At 39.5% G+C, this 25,000-nt stretch overlaps 1 protein-coding gene across 2 annotated transcripts in view; it reads right to left on the reverse strand.

Moving 5' to 3' along the window:
- The window catches only part of LOC138004573 (synaptojanin-1-like), a 42,240-nt gene that overhangs the window by 14,736 nt on the left and 2,504 nt on the right, over nucleotides 1–25,000 (reverse strand). Inside the window, exons 2-14 of one of the 2 annotated variants that reach the window (XM_068851128.1) lie at nucleotides 21,068–21,154; nucleotides 19,782–20,052; nucleotides 17,858–18,083; nucleotides 14,266–14,349; nucleotides 13,083–13,144; nucleotides 11,652–11,748; nucleotides 9,383–9,552; nucleotides 8,628–8,709; nucleotides 6,392–6,544; nucleotides 5,036–5,204; nucleotides 4,572–4,860; nucleotides 3,875–4,015; nucleotides 2,445–2,637 (exon numbers count right to left, since the gene is read on the reverse strand). In XM_068851128.1, coding sequence (XP_068707229.1) covers nucleotides 2,445–2,637; nucleotides 3,875–4,015; nucleotides 4,572–4,860; nucleotides 5,036–5,204; nucleotides 6,392–6,544; nucleotides 8,628–8,709; nucleotides 9,383–9,552; nucleotides 11,652–11,748; nucleotides 13,083–13,144; nucleotides 14,266–14,349; nucleotides 17,858–18,083; nucleotides 19,782–20,052; nucleotides 21,068–21,154 — 2,024 coding nt within the window. Of the gene's footprint in view, nucleotides 1–2,444; nucleotides 2,638–3,874; nucleotides 4,016–4,571; nucleotides 4,861–5,035; nucleotides 5,205–6,391; nucleotides 6,545–8,627; nucleotides 8,710–9,382; nucleotides 9,553–11,651; nucleotides 11,749–13,082; nucleotides 13,145–14,265; nucleotides 14,350–17,857; nucleotides 18,084–19,781; nucleotides 20,053–21,067; nucleotides 21,155–25,000 lie in introns of those variants that run through there. The other variant, XM_068851136.1, reaches the window with a different exon arrangement.

Below are 25,000 nucleotides of genomic sequence, written 5' to 3' on the forward strand. Positions count from 1 at the left end.
CTATGACCTTTCTCTGGGAATTGTTTGCTTATTTTTTCAAAGGTTTCCATTATTTTGTACACTAGCAGGAAGCTTAAGGTGCGTAAGCACACGATCTGAAATGGGCAATTATCGTCAATTATCGTTAATTAGCTAAAAAGGTGCGTTAACTTACCAGCAATTACCACGTGGGACGCTAGCTAAAAGCCACTTAACCATAAGCAAACAATTTGCACCCCTAATTTAAGTGATCATGTTCTCGGGTCCAAATATTTTTATATTGTTCTTTACTGCGTTAATTAGAAAGGGAGTGTTTCACAGTATTTCGGGCAGTTTCGGAGAAATAATTAGCTGATCAGGAATTTGATATCGAAAAATAGTAATAAGACATTCCTTAGCCTGGTTTTGAACTAGCGACGCAAAGACAAGCTCAAGCATAAGAGAGCTTATATCACCGTGGAAAAGGGATTGACACAAGCAAAAGCATCAGTAAAATGAATTTTTTTAAAGTAAATTGTACAGCTGCTGGCCTGCTTTTATTAAATAATTTTATATTTGTAAACCCCTTCTGAACTGAAATTTTTATATTTTAATTGAATGAATATGTAATAAAGGTTATTCTCAGAGATCAAAATATTTCCATTCCCTTAGGCTTGCGCTTATGCTTGTGTTCGCTTGCGTTGTGTGAAAACGAAACACAGCATAAGCACAAGAAAGTTTGCTTCTTCTGGCCTTTGCAGATTCCCTGCGTCTGCGCATTTGAACAAAATGGCGGTTGCCGTGGTTGATTTTGATGCTTATGTCGACTTTCGTTTTCACTGCTTAAGCCTGATTGGTTTTCACTAGCGACGCAAGCACAAAGCGCAGCGATGAAATCATCGTTATATCGCAAAGATGATTCTGAGCAAAAATAACCTCTATCCAGTGGAGTTATATATAGAAACCTGAAATACTCTGTGTTGACATTTTAAGATTACCTAAACTTCAATCTTTTCAATCTCGCCTTTTTGGCCCTTCCATGAATCCCCTTTGCTTTCTTGCATTTATTTATTTTTTGTTCTACAGTTTTTTGGGGTTATTGCGATGTTCTATTCCATTTTATGACAATTTGACGAGTCATGAAATTACTTCAAATAGTATGACTTGGCCCTTTTCATTTGAAAGTTAATTTGTAACACCTGTGGCGTTATCGGGGATGACAATACTTGGCAAGAGAGCCGTTTTAAATTTAGATGGTCAAAGAAACCGATAACTCCTAAGAGAGAGAGAGAGAGAAACGTGAATTGTACTGAAGTTCCAAGCCTTAGGCTCCTGACTCTAGAGACTGTGATGGTAAAGTAAAGAAACTTTGTGCACACCAAACGTAGTGAATCTGCGGACGAACATATCGTAGTGAGCACGCATAACTGCCGAACGAAATCTCACTAGGGAGTTTAAAGCCCGGTTTACACTACAAAAAATTTTTGGCACGGCTCGTTTGAAATTGGCACGGGTGTCAAAAAAGAGCCATCAAACTTTGTCTACATTGTACCACGTGCAGAACGAGATGGAATAATCGCGAAAGACTTACGACAGTGCAAACTTATATTTAAAGATGACTTTTTCGTCGACGTCCTCGTCCTAGATCTTAAAGTGCACCTAAACTCAAATATTTTTTGTTCCTAGCATAAATCTCCCCATCCAAAGCAAACATATGTCGCCATTGTTACCCAGAATTTCGCTTTTTCTGTGCCTTGCAAGGCAAGTTAACTTGGCTGAACTGGTATTGGGAATTTAAGATCTACGACGGTGACGGTCACACGGAAACGTCACCTCTAAATATAACTTGGCTCTATCATAAGTCTTTGGCGATTCTTCAGTCTCGTTCACGTCCTACAATGCGGGCGAAGTATCCTACAAATAAATTTGTACGAGCGGTTTCAGAGTTAAAATACAGAATGAAAGATTCTCTGTTGCATGCTTACGTTGTCGTCAAAACCTCAAATTTGGTGATTTCACGTCGTCGTTATGCAGAGGACCGCTAAGATACTTGCTAAAATCCGTGCTGCACGTGCAGCACGATTATTTATGCTCTTTTAACCAATGATATTACTGTTTTGTGGCGATGTCGTAGTCGTAGCCGTCACCATTTATTAAATTCCCTAGTATTTGGACCCACGACCGTCAAGTGAGAGGAATGGGTCTATTCTCAAATTTTGCATTGAAGTTTTGCATTGTAAAGCAGTTTGTGACGTAAAATCGAGAATAGACCGATGCCTCTCACATCACGGTCGCGCGAGTCCAAATTACTGCTAGTTTTGATAACTTTGCGCGCCTTGTCCGGCAGATAAAAAGCGACATTTTGAGGTAAGAATCATCAAATATGCTTGCTATTGGTGGGGATATCAATATTGTAGACTAAAAATATTTGAGTTTAAGTCCCTAATGAGTGATTGCAGGGATTCGAGTCATAAAAAGTACTGTACCATAGGAAAGGCTATCCTTGAAGCAATGTCGTGATAATCGCGGTTTCTCTCCGTTACACCTGATTGGCCAGCCGCAAGGTGTGAGCAGACAAAACAGATTGAAGTCCCATGTAGTAAGAGACGTATAGCAACTCCTCCTTTGTTTCCAGCATTCCCACCCAGTCCGGTTTTGACAGTTTGCACAGCCACGTCCCTAACATAAGAAGGAGCAACAATAATTGCCAAGATGCAAAATAACCATCACTGACGTTCAAATATAGCGAAGAGTACGAGTTACCAATTTTAAACGCGAAGACACAACATAAAAGAGGTCGCTTCAATCCGTGTTTTCGTTCGAATTCGTTCAAGTTCGACTATCAATAATCCAAGATAGGGACCAACGAACTGCAACAAAGAGACGGGACCCCCTCTTATTTTCCACTGTCTGAAAAGCTGGGCGAGGCTTTGATTGCGAGAGGGCAGCGCGGGGCTGAAACAATATGTGATAATAGGAAAATAATAAAACTTATTCCCCTACTGGAGCTCTAATATTCCCCTCTGATAATCTCCTAGAAACAGCCAATTATGCTAAAAACAAAGTCGACAGGACTCCTTTCTCCGTTTCTCATTTGCAGATCTTCGTTGTTTACAATGGACAATAGGTAGTTGAGCTTTGCATTTACAGCAGACGGCAAACGTGAAACTGAAATTTGCGTTTTACCAAAAATCAAAGAAACTGATTTGATTTTAGCTCCTTTTTTGCTTGTTATGTACAAATGTAGCGCTAACTTCTTAAAAGAAGCGGTTAACGAGAAGTTGTCTGAAACAAGCGAAGCCAAGATTGTTCGTGCGAAGACTTTGTTTTTGTTCACTAAAGTATTGTTTTGTCGTTTTCTCGTAGCTGTCCAAGTCGTCCTTTGCGTAAGCTGCCTTCTATTGTTTTAAACAGATAGGCGACGTTTGCACCCGAGGCGTCACAACGTGCGCCATCTCATTTTATGACTTTCTGGGCCTACAGTGTATAATGACCAATTCAAAAAAAGATGGCGCATTATTCTTCCAAGTTGAAACTATTGCTTTGTGAAGCTCTCTTTGGAATGGTTTTCACTGGCAGCGCAAGCATAGACACAAGCAACTTACACAAACCAAGAAGCGTCTTGATCAATTTGTACTTTTTGTTAGGACTAAAGACTCTTATTGGCGGCAAGTAAAAGAGCCTGCATATGTTGCTGGTGCTTAAATGTACGCTTGCATCGCTAGAAAAAAAGCAGCTTTCTCGGAATCTTCGCATCCTGACTCTGAAAGATCGAGGAGAAGAACGTCTTAAAGATGTGCTATCCTGATTGGTTTCAAGAACAATATATATTTGATACAGAATACCACATCTTTCGCCCAGAATAAGACTCAACAGATAAGTTCAACACAAGTGGCTGTGGAAATACATCGCTTACCTTAAGAAGGGTACAAGATAAGGACGAACAAACACAAAGAGGCAGACACCCACAAGCTGCTCGCACGTGACCAGGACATAGGCATGGTCACGTGATATAATGCGCCGCAACTCTTCGCCCCATTCCTTTCTCTGACTAGACCTAGAAATTCACCGAAATGAGAGAAAGTTGGTCAATGTAGGTATTGCCTGGTTCCTCTTTTCGTATATTACGCATAGGCGTGATGAGAACATCGCACAATCACAATTTGATATAAGGTCCATAATGAAAGCTATCAAACCCTTGGCGAGGAACTTACGGCAAGAAATCGACACGTTCAAAAAGCGAAAAGAAAGATGAGTTTCCGTAGCTCCTAAGGGAACTTCGAAAATATCTTTACCAGGCGTTGTGACGACATTAGAGGAACTGATCAGGTCATGCTGTCAAAACACAGGTTTCTTGATCGAATAAAAGCAGGAAAAAATCCTAAAATAACCCTATTAAAACACTCACGGCACTACATTCTCTCCCCAAGGGCGAGGGGGTGGGGTCACAAAAAAATTTTTCCACCACCCTCGACCAATCTCTGTTACAACAGGCAGCTTCTGCCTCTTCTTTAAAGCGAGTCGAAAGTTGACGTTTTCTAATTACGAGAGTTATTCAATTTGAGTCCTTTTAAGACGAAAGACGATGTGAAACAGAGGTGACCTACTCTCACCTCGTTGAGACGATGTTTGATGCATTCAAGTCCACGAGTTCCTCAAAACCAATAGCAAACACGTCCGTTGGTACCCGGAAATCCACATCATCGCTTTCCGAATAACCGCTGTCTGGAAGGGTCTTGTGAAAATCTAAAAGCCAGTCGTGCATTGTTTGGTGTTTGTGAGCAATGCTCCGGAAGTGTTTCCCGCCATTGACATTCCATGTACCGACACATACGCGAATGTTAGACCACGTGGTGTATTCCAGATGGCGGTCGCACAGCTCTCGGAGTATCGTTGGAGAAGCTGCAAATATGAGAAAAATATCACAGCCTGCTTATTTTAAATCAACGCCCGTTATTTCTCTTGTACGAAACTGACCGTTACGTTTACCAAGGGCGAACTATCAAATAGCTGAAATGAACAAGCAAAGGTTTCGGCTAAAGAGTGATTGGTAAACAAAGTTTTGAAGAAAACTTACAGTGAAGAAACGACGCGTAAAGCAGCGCCCGGGCCCTCTCGCCAAGTTCACCCACAAATGTGTTGCCAAGCAACAACATATCAATGGCTTCTTGCTTACTTCCATCCAAAAAATTATTGACGATGGTTCTATGTACCGAGCGAGCGCCATCCCTGAGTTTATTGATCACCTATACAGATAAACGACAGATGAAAAGTTATTATCATTGTTAACCAAGGATAACTTTCTTTTTTCAGAGTGAGTTGGACAGGAGGAAAGAGCGTATATAAGTGTGGGCTATAGACGAATGAGAGTAATATGATTTTCGCACTTACATGAAATAAATGTTCATAAATAATTTCAATTGTCCAGATAAGGGCAAGGATCATTTCTCTATTTCGTCTGTAACACGCACTTCAAATATTAAACACTTAATGACTGGTCCCGAGTGAAACAGTTAATTTTGTTTCCCGAAAATCTCAATGTTTCCCTGAGGCGCAGCCGAGGGAAACATTGAAATTCGAGAGAAACAAAATTAACTGTTTTCCGAAGGACCAGTCGTTAAGTGATTTGTAATATAGCACAAAAAGAAAAAAACCTGCAACGGCAACAGCAACAGCGGCTGTCGATCAACATAAGGGAGCTTACGAAACGACGACGCCGACGGCAACGACGACGCTACAAAACAATAGGTTTAGTGAGCAAAAACAATGGCTCTGCACGCTCTGCACGTGCGTTTTACATTTTGGTACATTTCTTTGCCGTCATCTCCTAAATGACGACGTGAAATGACCAAATTCAAGGTTCTGTGGAAGACGTCAGCATATGACGAGGAATTTTCAGTTCTCTATCGACGCTTCCAACCCACTCAAACCAGTTTAAATCCTCGACAGTTACTACACATTTTAACGCGAAACGACATAAAATAGTTTCGTAGTGATATGAATAACGCGATCTCGTATTTTTAAATGAAGTCCTCGTAGCCGTCGTCGTCGTCGTCGTCGTCGTCGTCGTCGTCGTCGTCGTCGTTTCGTAAGCTCCCTAATTGCGGGTAACAGTGCACTGTTACCTTCTGACGTCATAGATTTTGTAATGTTGCCCGCTTTTGTCGGGAAACAGTTTTATTGCTAGATGTCATGTGATCTCAAAGTAACCAATGAGAGGGCGCGCTGTTGGGGGAGAAATTTCAGCTATATAACAAACATGTCTTTTCACGGGCCGGGCAAACATGAGGCCATGGCTTCATAGTTCAGTTGGTAGAGAATTGCAGGGGCATCCCAGAGGTCATGGGTTCAAATCCTGTTAAGCCAACTGAATTTTTCAGGTGTCTTTAAGAGACAATCGCTTAAATTGTCCAGACAAGTGAGAGGATCATACCTTGGTTTTGCCATCCAATGTCCCAGTCCCAAGATACATCCGACTAATGTGATCCCCATTTTGAGTCCACATGGTGCGAAAGGCTTCTTGAAATCTAGTCAAAATGGCTTGTTTGTTTGGCAAACCAAGACAATCAACTTGCTGCGAAAGCATCTGATCAGTAAACATTGACAAAACCCACAGATTAGCTCAGTCAGTAGATCCTTGGACTGTCGTCTGGGGAATGCAGAGTTAAAACGATACGATTCGATACATATTTAATTGACCACTCCCCATAGGGGCTTTTCATGGCCAATTAATGAAACACAATCACGACAGAACAGAACATTCAACAACAACTGTTAAAAATCCCAACTGGCCGGACGCAAACCAGTTGGCTATTTACAAGTGCACCTGAGAAGCTGAACCAGGGGCTACCTGGAACAAATTCAAGCAGTGACCAGGACGTGTCTTGAACCCGGGATCCCCGGATCCCAAGGCAAGCGTCCTAACCATCGGGCCACACTGCTTCCCCCGCGGAAAATAAATGATAAACTCGTATTTCCTGTAAGCTCTACATCTGCCTCAGCTCAGAAGATAGCGCCCTTAATTAAACAATAATAGGGGACTTGAGCACGCAACGGTTTTGATACGCCGACGGTTACCGGAAGAGAACCGTCTCTAATGGAGAAAAGATACTTAGCGATATAAATGTGGTAGTGTGAAGTCAGTTTTTATATTGTCCACATTTATATTGCAACGGCACCCGCAAACGGTACCGCACCCGAACCGCACCGGAACGGCAACCGGAAGTGAACTATTTTTCCTGTTTTTAGACAGGAAAACAGTTCACTCCAGTTGCCGTCCGTGATCCAAAACGTCGTTTACATAACCTCCCTTATATTAAGTCACCGATGTTGACTCGGGTAAAATTCCGACTGGGGTCGACTTGGGTAACTCGGGCTCGGGTTGACTCGGGTGAATTCCGACTGTCCCAACCGCAATCGAGCCTATGGTATTCCGATAACCTATTTGATTGCTCCGCCACTTAGCTAAAGAAGATTCGTGAATGCTGGGACGTTAAACAAGGTTTAAGTGACAATTACCATGCTACACTGCTGGGACTAAAAATGCAGCACGCTCGCAATTGCAGCAAACCCCGGAAATGAAAGAAGAGATGATCGTTCTGTTGTTGTCGGAAGCAGCGTGGCCCTTGCCTTGAGATCCGGGGATCCCAGGTTCAAGGCACTTTTTGGCCACTGATTCAATTTGTTCCTGGTAGTTCCTGCTTCAACTTATCAGCTGCACTTGTAAATAGCCAAGCCGGTGGTTTGCCTCCGGCCAATTGGGATTCTTAACAGTTGTTGTTGTCGTTGTTCTGTTCTTTCGTTTCGTTGATTGTGTTTCATTGGCTCTGAAAAGCGCCCATGGGTAGTGGTCAATTAAGCATGGTATGGTATGGTTGTTGTTAATCAACTACAGTAAGTCAGCAGAAAGAATAGCTAAGGTTAAAATAAACAGAATATCTCTACAATGTAAGTGCGCACCATTTTTTTTTTTTTTTTTTTTGCAACTAGACTCTCTCAATTCATGGATTATTCGTGTATTCATGTCGTCATGATTCCACTAATGGAAAAAATCCTCCATTTTCTATTTAACAACTGCCTCGCAAAGTGGAGGTCGGGTGCCTGAGACATCCAGGAGCTTCCACTATTGGCAGACAGCTCCCAGATGGAGACCGCTCCCATGGCTGGCAAATCCAGGCAACCCAGCCATGAGCCCCCACGCGGAAGGAGAAAAGCAGGCACCCGTCACACTGATAAACAGTGGAAAGAAAGGGAGGGACAGGGGAGGGGAGACAGCCTCCAAGGAGTCCCCACGCTCAGGAAAACGCTGACTAAAACGCCAACAAAAACTGCTACAACGCCCTATGGACCAAGAACACGAAAATTCCTGGCGCATGCGCATATCTAACAAACCGCTGACTGCAAAGGTAAAACTTGTGCTCCTAGTTGTTAACTCCCTTAAATTGCATTTAACTGCATATAAACTACTAACAACCCACTATTTCCAACTCGCTCATGAGAAAGGCTAACATTCGAAACGTCAACTCACAAACATTTTCTTTGACCAAATTTCCGTGGCTCACCAATACTGTGCAACTTCCATACTTACTATATATTTAACCCCTGCAAGCAAAACTGCCTCCCCACTCGTTTACCCTGTCCAAAACGTGCCTATCATGAAGTAGCCTTACCTCAATTCCTAGGTAGCTTTGCACACTGTTGGTTCGATCAATACAATCAATGCAGTTTGTCCGAACAGCACCCTTCTGCTTTCTGTCAAATAATCACATCACAAACATTCAGTTTTTGGAAGAGATGCTCCTTTATTATATAAACACCCAATGAAATACCAGGTGATCTTTCGCGCGAAAATATGGTATCTTCACATGTGAAAAGATCACCCTTGCTATGTTTACATAATAAAGCGCACCGTTGTTCTTCGTAAGGACTACAAAACGTATTAAAGTGAAATGGTTTGGTATTTCATTGATTGATTGACGACTTTGGTAAGTGTTACGAAGTGTCCCCATGCCATCTCACCACCTTCAATTGATGGCCTTCAATACAAGGTGCCCCCTCCCCTCCTCCCCCAAACTCTGCTCCTTAAGTGAGGACAACCAGTCGTATTTACCCCAGCCTAAGGATAACCCTAAAAATGCCCGTTTAAACGGTTTAAACGTTTGCTTCAACATGCTTTCAACACTTTGTTGAACCAAATATTCGGTGCGTTTGAACAGATCGTCCAACGTTGTTGAAAGTGTAAAAAAATGTTGAAAGCTTGTTGAAAGCGTGTTGAATCAAGTTAAAATTGGTTTTAACTTTCATCCAACATCGATTCAACTTTTCCTTTGTCCTCGAAAACGTTGAATGGTGTTAAAGCCCTTTGAACACTCTGTTCAACAACTGTAGAACACACGCATGCTCCATGATCGAAAGCATACAGTACCTCACAATCTGTTCTCCTCTAACAAAGAAGAACCCGAACTCCGTCATAGATGGTTGGGCCTTTTCCTTCAACACTGACAGCTTTTCAAATTTTCCTCCGCGACAATTTTGGTGATAATCAAAGCAAATCATGCGTGTCTCACTGCCATGAATGGAATCCTTCAACTGATCCTGAAAAAGAACATTTCGTTTAGTTAGATTCCTTTGCCTTGGAGACAGGATCAGGAAAATAACGACGCTCAATCTTCTTTCTTACTCTGGAACCCATAAATCAGACCACAACACCAGACACTTCTCGCCAAACTCTTTCCGAACTGTGTGGACGTTCCGTTTGCCCTAGGGTCACGTCATCTAGTCTTTGGTCTGCTGTCAGTGATGATACCTCCTTTATATCCCTCGACATTGCGTCTCTAGCGTCCTCGTTTGCTTTAATAGTAATTTTCCCGATTAAAGAAATGTATATATTTGAAGTGTGATTGCTGTACCCAGACTTCTTCAGACAGGAGCTCTTCATTGTGGCGGAAAATGAGTTTGCTGGTCACTCAATGTTTAGGGCTTACTTGCTCATTTTATTTGCATACATTTGGCTTAACGCGTTTAAAAAAAAAAAATCGGTTTCCCGTCGTAGTCAAAAGTTTGCTTTCCAAATCGGGTGAGCATTCTGGTTAATTTCTATTTTTTTACTCTCCCAAGTGTTAAATTTACTCTGCAATGGGAAACGGGTGAGCCCTGTCAGTAACATCCATAGTAGAGTGGTAAACGCTCGCATTTGCTATGGTATTGAACACACTTGATGATTGCTTATTGATTGGCCTATTCTTCACCAATAAGAAAACAATATTCCCAGAGAAAACCGATGTATACATAGTCTGTCTTATCGGAACGTGCTGTAACAAAGAAAACGCTGCATACAAGACACCTGTATAACCCTCTGAAACTGAATTCTAACACAGTTTAAAACGTTAAATGTTGAGGAGGCAGGGGTGTGGTCCAGTGGTTAGGGCGCTTGCCTTCAGAACCGGAAATTCCGGTTCAAGACCCGCTCCGCTCGTTGAATTTGTTCCTGGTAGTCCCTGGTTCAACTTCCCAGCTGCACTTGTAAATAGCCAACTGGTTTTCCTCCGGCCAGTTGGAATTCTTAACAGTTGTTGTTACAAGTTCTGTTCCATCGTTTCGTCAATTGTGTTTTATTGGCCCTGAAACGCCCCTATCGGGATTGATCAATCAAGTATGTCCCTAAATACCCATATGAAACTATCGCTAATATTGTATGTAACACATTTCATTTCACTCCAAAGGCGACTATCGGTATCCAGTTGCAGAAACACCAGCTCATTAACCAGGATTAACTAATCAGGGTTCCTACCGTACCATGAAAACTAAAATCTCTGACCAAAGGTAATTTCCCTGACATAATCTTTTAGGATTTCTAGTAATCCGAGGACAAGAAAGATCAATACTTTAATGTTCAGTCCGTTTTTAACAACAGTTCATTCTGCATTGTTGCGTCCAACATTCAAAGCACATGGAAAGCAAGGAAACGTCTTTTGAGTGGTTTTACATCAACAAAATTTATGCAGATGACAGAAATAAAATTTCCCTGACTTTTGCGCTCTTTTTTCAAATTCCCTGACCTCGGATTTCCCTGAATTTTCAAGCGAGTGGGAACCCTGCAAATGTCCATGACTCCTGAGTTTAAAACACTCATAAGTAATGACACTGTAAGGGTTAATTACCATTTTCTATTTTATAGAGGGCCAAATCACTCAATTCTGTCTGATTGGTCAATGAAGGTGGGCTTTTTGCGATCGCCGTGACAGTTATGGGCCACCGTAGAGATTAACTTACATTAGGGAGCTTAAACACGCGCGTTTTTGAGACGCGGACGACAACCGGAAGTGAGCTGTTTTCCCTTGAACTTGTCTTCACACAACCACATTTATATTGGTAAGTATCTTTTCTCCATTAGAGATGATTAGTATAAAAATTTAGGAGACACCACTGTCCTGCCATGCAAAATGTTCACTTCCGGTTGCCGCCTGCATCTCAAAAACGCGTGTGCTTAAGCTCCCTATTGTAAATGCCCGAGGATTCGTTCGTGTTTGGACTGGACTTGATGGTCAAGGAGTGGGACTCATATTATTTCCTAAGTTAAGACTCAGGACTTACCAGAGCAATCTTGTGACAAAAGCACTGTTACAGTCACCATATTCCTTAAGATGATATTTGCCACACAAAGGTCGCTACATGTACTTTCCTCGAAAGCTCACCTGGTAGGCAACACTGAGTGTATTTTCACCTTCCTTGGTTCCAAGCAGATTAACAAGCAACTGCTGTCCATAGGAAATCTTCAGACTGGTCAGATGTCTGCAAATCATATAGCACATATTTTCATATATGCTTTTGTTATGATTAGCCACTATCAAAAACACCATAATTATCTTTATTTGTCCCTCCAAAACTTTGCATAAGCATTGTTTCCAGTTTCTCTTGGGACCATTGTAAGTACCAAGAGAAAATAAAACAATGCTTTTGCAAAATTTTGGATGGACAAACAAAGAGTATTATCATGGTATTTTTTGCCAGGTTTAATGAAAGATTATGTGAAAGAATGACGTAATACACACATCATGAAATGACATCATGATGATTTGTAGGGCTTATATGGGAAAAATGAAATGCCAAAAAAATTCGGCTAATCATAGTTTACAGAGACGAAAATAAAAAAATTAAACATACTTTTACAGCAACTTGTGTCCTTGTGTGGATTTGAGGCATACTGGGCTAGTTTTGAAATTTGATCCTATCCTTCATTGAAAGGAAGGAAGGATAGGAGAAAAATTTCAAAGCTAACCCAGAAGCGGCCGATCTCCAGTCAGTATTCAAAGAAATCTCATCTTTTTATCCTGACATTCCTCAAAAAGGTATAGTAAAGGTAAATTCTGATAGTATTGCTTACTTGATTGTCGAGGCCCCATTACAGTGTAGGGGAGTGGGAGGGGGATCTATATGTACGTATCCCGTATCCCATTAATTTTCGGCCAAAATATCCTGTATCCTGTTAATTCCTGTGGTATGTATCTCTATAATGCTAGTTCGGTTTTTTTAATATAATATCCCGTATCCCGTTAATTTTCCCCCAAAATATCCCATATCCCTATAATTTTTTGCCTAATTATACCGAATCCTGATAACCCCTGTTAAAATACGGCCTCGTTGTTTCCATAATTTGCAAATATAGTAGCATTGATAATAAAGAGATAACCTCATTCTGTTTTTACAACAAATAACTTCCACTTAAATTACAGATTTATGTTTCTGGTAATCTTGCCCCATTGAAATTTCCGAAATTTACCCGCAGTGTTGTACAGGTGTAGTTCACTGTAACTTAACAATTTGTGTTAACTGTCTGTGCATCCCAAGGATACACCCTTATAGGCGTCTTGTTTGTGACATCAACACAGTATCGAACCTATTCACCTTCATTGCTCGGTCATGCATCAAACTATCACAACGTTTCCCATCTTTCGAAGCAAATAAAAAGGTGAGTTTCAATAAAAAGGTTCTAGAAACAACACAATACACTTTGAAACAATTTCAGAGAATAAATAAAGTGCAATAGTATGAAGATGTGATAGGCAATTTTTAAGTAATGTTCATAACTGTCATGATCTAAAAGCAATTAACATTATGCATTTTACCGGCCAAATGCTGGCGAAGATGCTTCAAAACCTCTAGAGAGTTTAACCTTGTGAGAACCAACCTGTTTAATGAAAGAAAGTCAAATGGTAAGTATTAGCGAAAACTTATTAAATACCTGTAGAGTACGTAGCTTGACAGAGAAGCCCAAATAATTCCAAAAGCAATTCAATATGAACAACTTAATAGAAACAAGATGTCAATCACACCCTTAACTCACAACAACTTGATTGTATGATCTCTTTAGTGAGACCTTATAGAGGACGGTACCTACTTGCGTCATTGTCTGCCCATCTCGAGATACTCGGATTTCCTATCGGTGGTGCTTATTAATACGTGAATACTTTTGACCAGTTCAAAACTATGCGGAGATAACAGAACTTAGCCAGTTCTCTTGGAATCCAAAAAGAAAATTGGGGGTAACCATGTATTTTTCAGAGATAATTAAGCTTTAATTTTGAAAAGAACGCCATACATTGCTTTGTATTTTAAAGCTCTTTACAAATATTGTTAATTAATTATGTTCGACAAATGCGTGGTTACCCCCAATTTTCTTTTTGGATTTCAATAACATTTGTTAAGATCATCTTCACCTCACGCTTGGTTGACAACCCACATGTATGGCTTTACTTATCCTGGGGTTGGTCACACACTGTAAGTGAGAGTACCAGAAGGCATCCTTAAGCCTGCTTTTCACTAGCAACGCAAGTTGGGGTTTCATTAGGAGCCCGTCACCGCCATCTATGTTGTCAGAATTTTGCCACTCACGGCCGGCTTCTATGCCTTGATTTTAATTCAAACCCTTACAAGTGAAAGACACGTCGAGTGACCGCCGCTTGTATTGATTAGCCCAACATCTACTTTTAATTAAGAGTAAATTGAAGCCCCTGCTCCAGGTACTTTGTTCTCCTCCTCTCCTTACAAAACCAATTTATACATTTTGTTATATCATCTGTCTTAACTTCTTACCATCCACTGTTACTTCAGAGCGACAATAATCAACTTTTAAAAACAAGGCAACTTTTAAAAACAAGATGGATGAATCACAGTCGACTGACACAAGTTTAAATACATGAGAAGCCCAGTAAGTCCAATAAAATACGGTAATACCAGTCCTGCAAGCCAATGTGGATGATTTCAAAAAATTAATTATGAAAAGGACAGTTTTTAAATGAAAAATAGTACCTGAAGACCTGGTTGTTCCCAAAATACTGGCACAGATCCACGGGTTTGGACAAAGGAGGTAGTTATATCGTCAACGACAATAAGCTGAAACAAAAGCATCATTATGTCATTATTTTCTTTTCTTTTTTTTTTTTTGTTTTTTGCTTTTCATGACCATCATAAGGGTCGATTTTCAAGAAGTTAAATATCAAAACACAGAACACAAACGTTCCACTAAGCCACTAATGATACTTGGGAAACTGCCAGTGAAATCAAGTAAAAGCACATCCTACAGGTATAAAATTAACACTCATTTGGTTTTTTAAATAACAAAAAATGAATCGGGAGGTGATTTCCCTCACTACAACCCTAGCTCGAGTTTCTCTTCTCCCTTGCTCAACGTAAAAACTTCCCATTACTACGTACTTTATTTATGCGAAAAATGGTGCCAGATGAAAAAAGGCCACGTGAAACATAATATAATATAATATTTTTTAAGTACATATACCCTTAATCATCCTTTTCCATAGTCCACCCATTTTTCAAGGAGGATCAAAGAGAATCTCTTGAAAGACAAAAGTTTTCAAAACTACAAACACTTAAAACAAAATACACAAAATTAATGTATTCTGGATTGCTTTGAAATAATAATAGATTGAGCCAAAACTGGTATGCCTTTTAAAAGCATACTATATAATCTGCCTTTAAAAAGCTGGAACTGAATGCACAATAACTCGTCTTATTATAATTATTATACTCAACAAAATAATTATCTTGTTTCTGATTGGGCAATGGCGAATGCATAAATAAGTTATAGAGCGCAATCCAGGTTATAGAGTGCAATACTGAAGTTGCTATGGAAACACCAGGGAAGCGCCAAATTTGAACACCAATTGAAAGTGAAAAAAAATGGCTGACAGTCGGTTTGCTTTGTCAAACCAAAACATCGTTGAGCAACTTAAAGAAAATGCGAAAAACAAAAACATGTTGAAAGCTACACAGACCTGGTTGAATGTCTGGAAAACATGGGCGACTGAAAGAAAACTAAACCCAAAACTCGAAGAATATGAGCAAGAACAAAGTAGTGCATTTGAGTAATTGTGTTGAGAATATAATAAATAAAAAATCGTATGAACCTGCTCGTACTCGTGATGCTTTGAAAGTTCTCAAATTGCACTCGCCTACGGCTCGTGCAATTTTGAGAACTTTCAAAACATCACTCATGCCCATAAATCATGAAATGCATTCGTGTTCATACGATTTCCTATACTTACCGTATTGTCTATTTTTTATTGGTCAGCAGTTGTACATAATTATGTGCATGCCCCTGCGCTGAGCTGACTGGTTTAAGGCATTGACTCCTGGAAGTGAGACTTGACAGATTTTACTCTAATGCCAGACAATTATTTTACTCATGAACTGGGGGTGTCATGGTATGCCTGAGAAGTCAATAGGTTAACCAGTCAAAAAATCCCTCCTCTCAAAAGCAGAAAGATTTAAGATCTAAGAACATTTAAGATTTGCATACTTTCTAAGTTTAGGGAAACATGTAGAAACCTCCGTGACAGTTGTTTTTGAATAGCGTGACAACCATGTTGAAATACATGTCTTAAAACTGGGTTTGTCACCGAGGGGAAATACCGGTATAATTGCCTTCCTTGATTCCATGATTCACCACCAGGAAGTCAGAAGATTAACCACCATCATCTACCGCAAACCTACCCACACTGATCGCTATCTGTCTTTTTCATCACACCATCCCAGTATGCACAAGCGAGCTGTAGTTAAGTCACTGACGGATCGGGCGGTAAAAATCCCCACAACAAAATCTGACCAAATAAGGGAAAAGCAACGAGTAATATTGGCATTACAGTCCAATGGATACCCCAAGTGCTTCATCTTACACGCTAGCAGGCCTTAAAACCACCGTTGTAGAATCCGAACGGGGGTTACCGCACTATTCCATACGTTAGCGGGACCTCTGAGCCAATAAAGAGAGTTTTGGAAAACCATGGCATCAAAGTGGCATTCAAACCCTATTGGACAATAAGCCAGATCTTTCCAAAACCGAAGGACCAAATGGATAAAGAAGAAATTCATGATCCTGTTTACGACATTCCTTGCACTGACTGCGGCAAGAGTTACATGTACATTGGCGAAACGCAAAGAAAATTCATAGCAAGAAAAGGCGAGCACCAAAAGGCTGTCGCGTCATGACAAGGAGAAATTTCGGCACTTGCAGACCATCTTATAAAAACAAATCACGATATCATATGGGACGACTGGCCACAATTCTCAGGTTTAATACATGTAGTAATTGGCACCAAAGAAAGATTCTCGAGGCCTGGGAGATTAACTGCATGCACCAAAGATCCACTCAACCAGGATGAAACACTTGACTCTTGCTAACAAGAAAAAATGACACATATCTTGAATTTTAATCAGCACCTTGTTCATATCTGTGCTTTTTGTAAATTTTTCTCTCACTTCCCCTGAAGAAGGTCTGTGATTGCGACCGAAACGTCGGGAACATTTTTATCGTAAATAATTTCTGACCACCAATGTAACTTTATAAATATTATTTTTTTTACATGTTGAAATAGTTGCTAGTAAGTGATGTAATGGTCTAGAACTGGAAACGTAAAGGATCATGGGATTGTAAAACACGTGCGAGGTTGAGAAAGGAAAATGTCTGCAGAAAGTTGTTCCTGTTGATGTGATTAAACTGAAGAAAAGGAACTGGATTGTTATGTTGTGTGAGTTAATTGGAGTCAGATGTCAGATAGTTATTTGATGTCTCGTGTTGGTATCTTAGCGTTTACGGAATCGCACACCTCCCTTAAATCACTGACTCCTGGGAGTGAGACTTAACTGATTTTACTCTAACAACAGAAGATTTTACTCATCAACTGGGGACACCCTAGGGTACATGTACCTGAGGAGTCAATGGATTAAAGGACTTAATGCCTAGTATTGCTATTGCGCATACGTTCTGCGCATCTCAAGATACTCGGATTTCCTATCAGTGATGCTTACCAACACAGGCTGGGATATTTTTGCACGGTTTAAAATTATGCAGAGAAAGTAAATCTTAGTATTTATACATGTATTATTGGTATCCAAAAAGAAAATTGGTGGTAACCATGCATTTTTCAGAGATACTTATAAGCTTCAATTTGAGAAAGAACACCATATTATGGCTTTGTATTTTAAAGCTCTTTGCAAAATTTAATATTGTTCACGAATTATCTTTGAAAAATGCGTGGTTACCCCCCGTTTTCTTTTCTGATTTCAATAACACTACACTACATTTCCCACATAATCATAAACCAGAGGGCAAAAATACCTTTTAAATTAGTTAGTAGGCACCGTCCTTAAATGTAAAATTTGTTAACATACATTGTTATTGATCAAAATGTCAAAATGTATTAAGTAATACTAGAAAATGCAACAATTAATAAACCTTATCATGGCATGAGTCATTCACATGTACCTAAACATGTCTTCTAAAAATAATTATGGTTTTGTGAATCTGGAACTTACAGTATGGCAATGTTGTCATGATTAGAAAATGAAACCTAATTAAACTATGCAAATTAAAATTAATTATCACCTGCTCTGTTTCCACAAAGTTTGCCACATGACCATCATCATTTGTGCCTCTGACATAAAATCTGGTTCCTGCTCTCTCACAGCTCAGCCGAGAGAGGAGACAGGCTTTAGCCTGAGTTTTTCCAACATACACAGTTTTGATTTCCACTGCACCACACATCATGCACAGAAGCCATTGTGAACAGTCAATTCCAAACCTTTGCAAGTGAATGTGTAAGCTGCGATTCCTGCAGAAGTTGAAAGAAAGCAAATGGAATGGTTAATTTAAAAGTTGTAAGAGCAAAATACTCCATTATTTTCAGAAAAGAAAATAATTCTGATATAATTCCACCATGCTATGGCCTCTTCCTCACTAAATGCAATTCAGACTCAAAATATGAATCATTTGTTTAATAAGGAAACCTGTACCAAATGTAAGTTTCTATTTCCAGTAATATTAATATCAGTCATTGAAAACAAAACAATCTAAAGACTAATCCTTTCAATAGGAAGGGGGGGGATAGGTACAGTAGATTGATTAACCCTTTAGCCAATAATTTCTCATCTTCACATGTTAATAGTCAACTAATCTCAGTCTCAACACAGTAGGGATTCGCAAATCATATCATTCTGCTATTTTGATTAAACCATTCGGCAAGTGTTTCCACAGTTAAATCCAACCAACCTGCAATCAGATTGCAACCAATTAGCAATTTTTTTCGTGGTAATGTTTAGCAGGAATTATTTGAGGCAAACTTTTTTCCTTAACACCTGCCTAAGAGTATCAAGTATTTATGAGTCAATGAATCAATGAGTCAACGAGTCATGAGTCAATGAGTTAGTGCAGTTACCCTAACCCATTAAATGATAGCTAAAATTTCAGAGAGTGCTTAAAGGCCTAATCACTGAAACGAGGGCTTATGCTTAATCAATAAATTGTTGCTATATTGACTGTGAGTCCCATTGACTCATGACTCATGACTCATTGACTCACTGACCATTTGACTCATAAAATTAATCATGGGACCTCTCTGTCTGATAGTGTTCAGTCAAACTACAGATACATGCTTGGCATACTATTCACAGTGTAACCACTGCTCGTCTGAAAATGCTTTAGATTACATGCTTGGGAAACATGTAAACCCCTTCAGGTGGCTGGTACAGGTATGTCTGCTGACAATGTCCTTCACTGAGAGACTATCTAAAAAATGAATACCATGTTTGGCCAAGAAGCGAAGCTTCATAACTTTCTTCACCTTCAAAGACATTGACTGCATGTTTTGTTAACTTTTTTGCACTTTCATCATCAGCATTTGCAACCAGCTTTTTAATGTCAATATAACTATAGACTCTACAAAACAAGTTTGTTTTTCTTCCTTGTAAAATAATAAAGATGAAAAGTTGAAACTCTTGCAAGCACTGCCTTATTTCCAATCGGCTTCAGGTTTCATTTCAACAGAAATGATTGCTGGACAAATACCAATGGGGAAGGGGGTTATTGCATGATATATGTCATTGTCAGGTGTGATTTTCCACCAAGTAATGTACAGTAACTTACTGTAGCCAATAAAATTACACGAAATTATTAATTATTATTTGTGTTAGATGTGTATTATCATCTATACTGTATATGCATCTGATCTATGTTGCAGACAGCTTGACATCAGGTCACAGATCACTGCAAACTTTTAAAGATCATGAATATAATAACGGAAGCCAGGAATTAATTTACATCATTAATTACTTTTATTGTGTCAGAAAAGCACTTCAGTAGGAGTGGTCTTGCAACCAATTGTTTTTTCTATTTTATTCATGTACAAGTCATGTATCATAAAAATTCGTTAATGGCACACATTAATGAGGAAATCAACACAAAGCACCTGAAGCAAAATCTCTATTTCTTGAAAAATAACGATTGATCAGTAATTGATGAATCAGGCGCTCACCAGAAAAACCTGTTATCGGGTTCACAACCCTCAAATCTTCGCTGGGAACACAACGTCAGGTCTAAGGGTTGCTGATCTCCAGGACAAACAGAAAAATAGAATGTTCCAGAGTTCAAGAGTTTGCGTACTTCAGCAATTATTTCTTCATCCTGACCATCTTGTAAGGGAACAAACTGAGTGACGGTGATGCGAAATATCTCACTTTCATTAATTTTTCCCAGTGAATTACACCCAGTCACAAGAACAAGGAAAAAACTGACCACTTCTTCGCCTAAAACAAAATGAACACTTTTATACACTATATAATACACAGTGGCATGGTTGACTGGTATTGACCAAAGGCAAAAATAGCCGCCAACAAAATTAATTATTCCTTTGTCCTTGTGTTAATTAGCCTAACTAGCCTCGTTAACACATGAAAGAATTTGGGCTGTAAAACGAGGCTAGTTAGGCTGATAACTAGGCTGATAGGCTGATAATAACTCGTAAAAGTAATTCAACTGAAAAACCTGAGGTCGATGGCGCACTCATTTTACCCCCCCCCCCCCCCCCCCCTTCCCCTTCTCCTCACCAGTGCTCCGTTTTAAAGGTATTTAAAGCTACATGGGCTACACTTAAAGGAAAGAAGTCAAAACAAGGATGCAAAATCCGGGGATCGAACTCGAGACCTCTTGCACGAAGGTCACGCACTAACCGACTGTGCCATCCTTGCTCCGTCAACAACTTAAACATACATGTACAAAATCGTACACAATGCCCAAACTGCACAATTAGATGTACATGTAGATACCTTACAGTTGACTCAGCCCTTCAACCAACTGATGATGATGATGAATATGGTATTATAATTAAACTTGTAATGTAAAAACTAATAAAAAGCTCTTACTAGTTAACCTCTTTTTTAATGGTTGTATTGCACTAAATTATGAAGAAAACCTGATGGAAAAAACTAACAGACGTACACAAACAAGGACAGATATTATTCAGATTGTGAGAACAGATACAATAACACAACAAGCAAACACAACAATAGTTTAACTAATTACATGCAATTAATTATTAACTTATGACACCAAGGCCCTTGGTATTAATACACGTACATTGTATATATAATTATATATAGAGTCAGTGTTTTCACTTGACATCATGGCAGTCACGTTGGTGTACCTAAATATGAATCCTCTGGGAATTGAGCTACATTTTAATTATTTATCATGCAAACGTTTTCCTTTGTTTCCGGGTAAAAGGTTACTGATCATGTGAGTGAAAACACTCTATACTCTTACCAAGATTGATTTTGAGAATTCCAAGACAGCCATAAGCATCAACAACTTTTGAATAACCTTTCTTGATACTCTCTGATTCCCACTGTGCTGTGAACATTTCAAACACAAAACATAGGCCAAAGACAATAACAATAATCATGTTAAGGATTTCCATCACTGAAATGATAAGTTACACACTTTTAAGGCTGGGAGTTGACACTAATCTTGTCAGTCCAGAATTACCATTAATAGAATGGACACTCAATTTGGGCGTTACTAAACACAGGAACGGAACAGAACGGAACGGAATATACCGGAATAAACCGGAATATGCCAGAATGAGACGGAATGAACAAGAATAGTACCGGAATGTACCGAAACGAGCCGGAATGACACCTGAATGACACACAAATAAAGCGGAATATGCCGGAACAAGGCAAAATGACTCTGGAATAAAACCGAATGACACGGGAATGAGACGGAATAAACAAGAATGGTACCGAAATACATTTGTATACAGGAACGAGGCAGAATGACAACAGAATAAGGCAGAATAAACCAGAAGGACACCAGAATCAAACTGATTAACGTGAACCGGAATGACAAGGAACAAAAAGTAATTTTTTATCATTCTAGACTGTGAATGAATAAGTGTTGCAGAATAAAGAGACTGACAGAAAAAACACTTTACATTAAAGGGGAAGTAACAAGGCTTTGAACGACAATTGATCGATCGATCTTTTTTCTGTGCTTCTGACTTCTTTCTTCAAACAAGGAAACACTGCGTTCAGGTTCGATGGCATTATTGCCAACAACTGGGAAGAGAAAAAGATTCTTCCGGCCGTTTGAACAAATCTATTTCCAAATATCTCCATCACGTGTGGGTCGTGGGAAGCAAGCAAGCATCAACGGTAATTAGTTTGTGGTTCACTGAACTTGATTGTGATTGGTCAATACACAATTGACCTGTCAGAATGAAATAAAAATGTTCACGGGTTTTCTGACTCGCACAGTGAAAGCCGCCTCCGAGATCCATAGACAAAAACAATTAGAATAACATTCTGTTTCTCTTGCTACTGTATTCGTTCACGAAAAAAAAATGTTACTTCCACAACAAATAATTATTCATTTTCTCTTGATCAAAGTGTTCGAAATGTTACAAAAGGCAACAACACAGTCATGCAACTCCCTTAGGGAATCACGTGACACAACAAAAGCTGACTGAAACAACGGAAAATCGGTCGGTGCTAACTAAAACACAAAATTTTGGCATTTTCAGGTTCATTCCGGTATATTCCACTTTATTTGGGTGTCATTCCGCCTCGTTTCAGTATATTCCGGTACCATTCTTGTTCATTTTGTTTCATTCCGGTGTTATTCCGCCTCATTCCGGCATATTCCGGTTTATTCCGGTATATTCCATTCCATTCCGTTCCGTTCCTGTGTTTAGTAATGCCCCACTCAATTTTGGCCAGCATCCAAAAACGTGATGGCATAAATTAAGTACTGTACTTAATTTACCATTTATTATTATATAGTAGAATTTAGAAAAAGGCTTGTTCTAATTTGAGGTGACTGTTGTAATAAGTGACTGTCTTTGTACCAGTTTGGAATGTTTCATTCCATCTATTTCTCTATGCAAGCAGAGCGATCCACAGGAAGTGTCAGCGCCCTTTTGTACAAACACAAATTTGATTCCCATTTGGAATTTTTTTAATGTCGATGGGGTGATTGCTCTCCTACTGAGGTCCTTACAGGCTGTAGATGATGGAAGTGACAGGATTACTGCTCAGTTTTGTTTTGGGTTCCCAGGGAATTGGTTTGAGTCTGTGGTATTTACAGTATATTCAGGGCTCGACATTCACACTCACCCGTTTCCCATTGGAGAGTAAATTTTAACACTTGGAGAGTAAAAAAAGAGAAATGAACAAGAAACTCACCCAATTTAGAAAGTAAATTTTTGACTAGGACACAAAACCGATTTTTCTTTTTAAAGGCCAAAATGTATGAAAATAAAATGAGCAAGCAACCCCTAAACATTGAGTGATCAGCAAACATTTGCCACAATCACTTCATTTTCTGCCATATTGAAGAGCTCCTGTCTGAGGAAGTCTGGTTGGAACATCACACGAAAAAACTGAGATCAAAACACACACACAGTACCTGAAGACAGGAGCCCACGAGCTCATGAGCTTTTGACCAAGAAAAATTCTGCGGTACACAACTTTAATTAATTAATTTACTGTATGTAAATCCCCTTTGGAAAGTGAAATTTTGAGGCGAAAATTAAGTTTTGAAACCTACTCTCCAAAGTAAAAAGTGGTCTCAAACGTGTCAGGCCCTGATATTGATTTAAGGGAGCCCTCAGACCTTTTGGTCCATGGTTAAGCCGCAGCTACAGGAGTGCTGATGATGCAATTTTTTCAAACTTTGTTGTGTCGCCAACGCAAGCTGAAAATCACACGTGTAGCCACACTTGAACTGGCGACGTGACAGATGAAAAAATTGCAAGAAAAAAGTTGCCAGAGTTGAAACGTTCGCAACAAAATCGCAGAGATACATATAGTTGCCCATGTAGTCACCCTGCAATTTTTTGCCCGCGCTTGCGATGTGACTAAGGAGTATTTAGCCAATGAAATTAAAGTAGGAATGTCTGTTTATAGTGCCCAGGTCTATTGAAGTATGCGATTTGCGCGGCTTTGAATTTGTCACCAAAATTTGTCCGAGTATAGCCACCCTGGCGTGAAGGCGACGCGACAAAATCCGAAAAAAAAAAATGCATCACCAATGCGAGACAAAAATCGCTCGTGTAGCCATAGCTTTAGACTCAGCTTTCTTGTTTAGACTCATTATTTTTGTTTAGTGCCCCAGACTGTGCAATCAGTCATGTGAGACTTACACTGGACATTGCTGACTTACATTTGTACTGTACCCTTGTCCTACAGGTTGTAGACTTCACCACACTGTGACTGCTCTTATGTTGAGGCATTGACAAACAAGAATTCCTCAGGGGAGTTGGGTTATTTAATAACTTGGTTTCTCATAATTATATGGGTTATTGACCAAGCATGGCGTCAAGATGACTTGGTATTGGCCAAGTTCTTTTTCTGCATGTTTATGGACTGAGACAAAAAGAACAAGGCCAACATTCAGCATGGATCTTGACTGAACATTCTTGGTCAATAAAGGATTTATTATAAATCCGGATAAAACACCAAAACATGATCTTTGATCTTGCGGGACCAAGCGAGAAATCTCGAGCAGGCAAGATAGCTCCATCTTGCCTGCTCAGGTACCCAATCACAGCACGGGATTTGGTTCATCTTGCCTGTTCATGGAGCTACATTGTAGTCATATAATAAGAGTTCTTTAAGCTCAATTGGTACTGAGCATCCAACCAATGTTATGCAGGTCATAGATTCAAATCCTGACTATTGTAGAACTCCAGGAGGTTCATTAACCTATTCACCCATGGAAGAGTAAAATTGTCTGCCATTAAGCAGAGTAAAATGTATATTGACAGGGCCTGAATAATCAATGGAATTAATGCTCCATGACAATCCATGGTAATCAATTTCAATTAATCTATTGATATGGATAATCGATGGACGATCAATCACCCACGTTTTTGTGAATATCGATTCTCATCGATTATCAATGTCACCGATAATCAATGAGAATCGATCAATTAAATAACATCGATTTTCATAGATTACCAACAGGAACGCCACAGGCAGATAACCCAACGGATGTGAAAGCTTGTGATGTCACGTAATTTTGAGAAAGTTGTAATAGCCGATACAACTGATCGAGCAAAATGTTCCATAAAACTTCAAATCATGATGTTTCCTAACGAGAATCCATTTTATGGACAGCCAGATATTAAATAAAGTTCACTCACCTACTATTTTTCATGTTGTCCCGAGAAATTTGATGGGTTTTTGGGGCGCTTCG

This window comes from Montipora foliosa, chromosome 1, assembly GCF_036669935.1.
Source record: "Montipora foliosa isolate CH-2021 chromosome 1, ASM3666993v2, whole genome shotgun sequence".
Classification (NCBI taxonomy): domain Eukaryota; kingdom Metazoa; phylum Cnidaria; class Anthozoa; order Scleractinia; family Acroporidae; genus Montipora; species Montipora foliosa.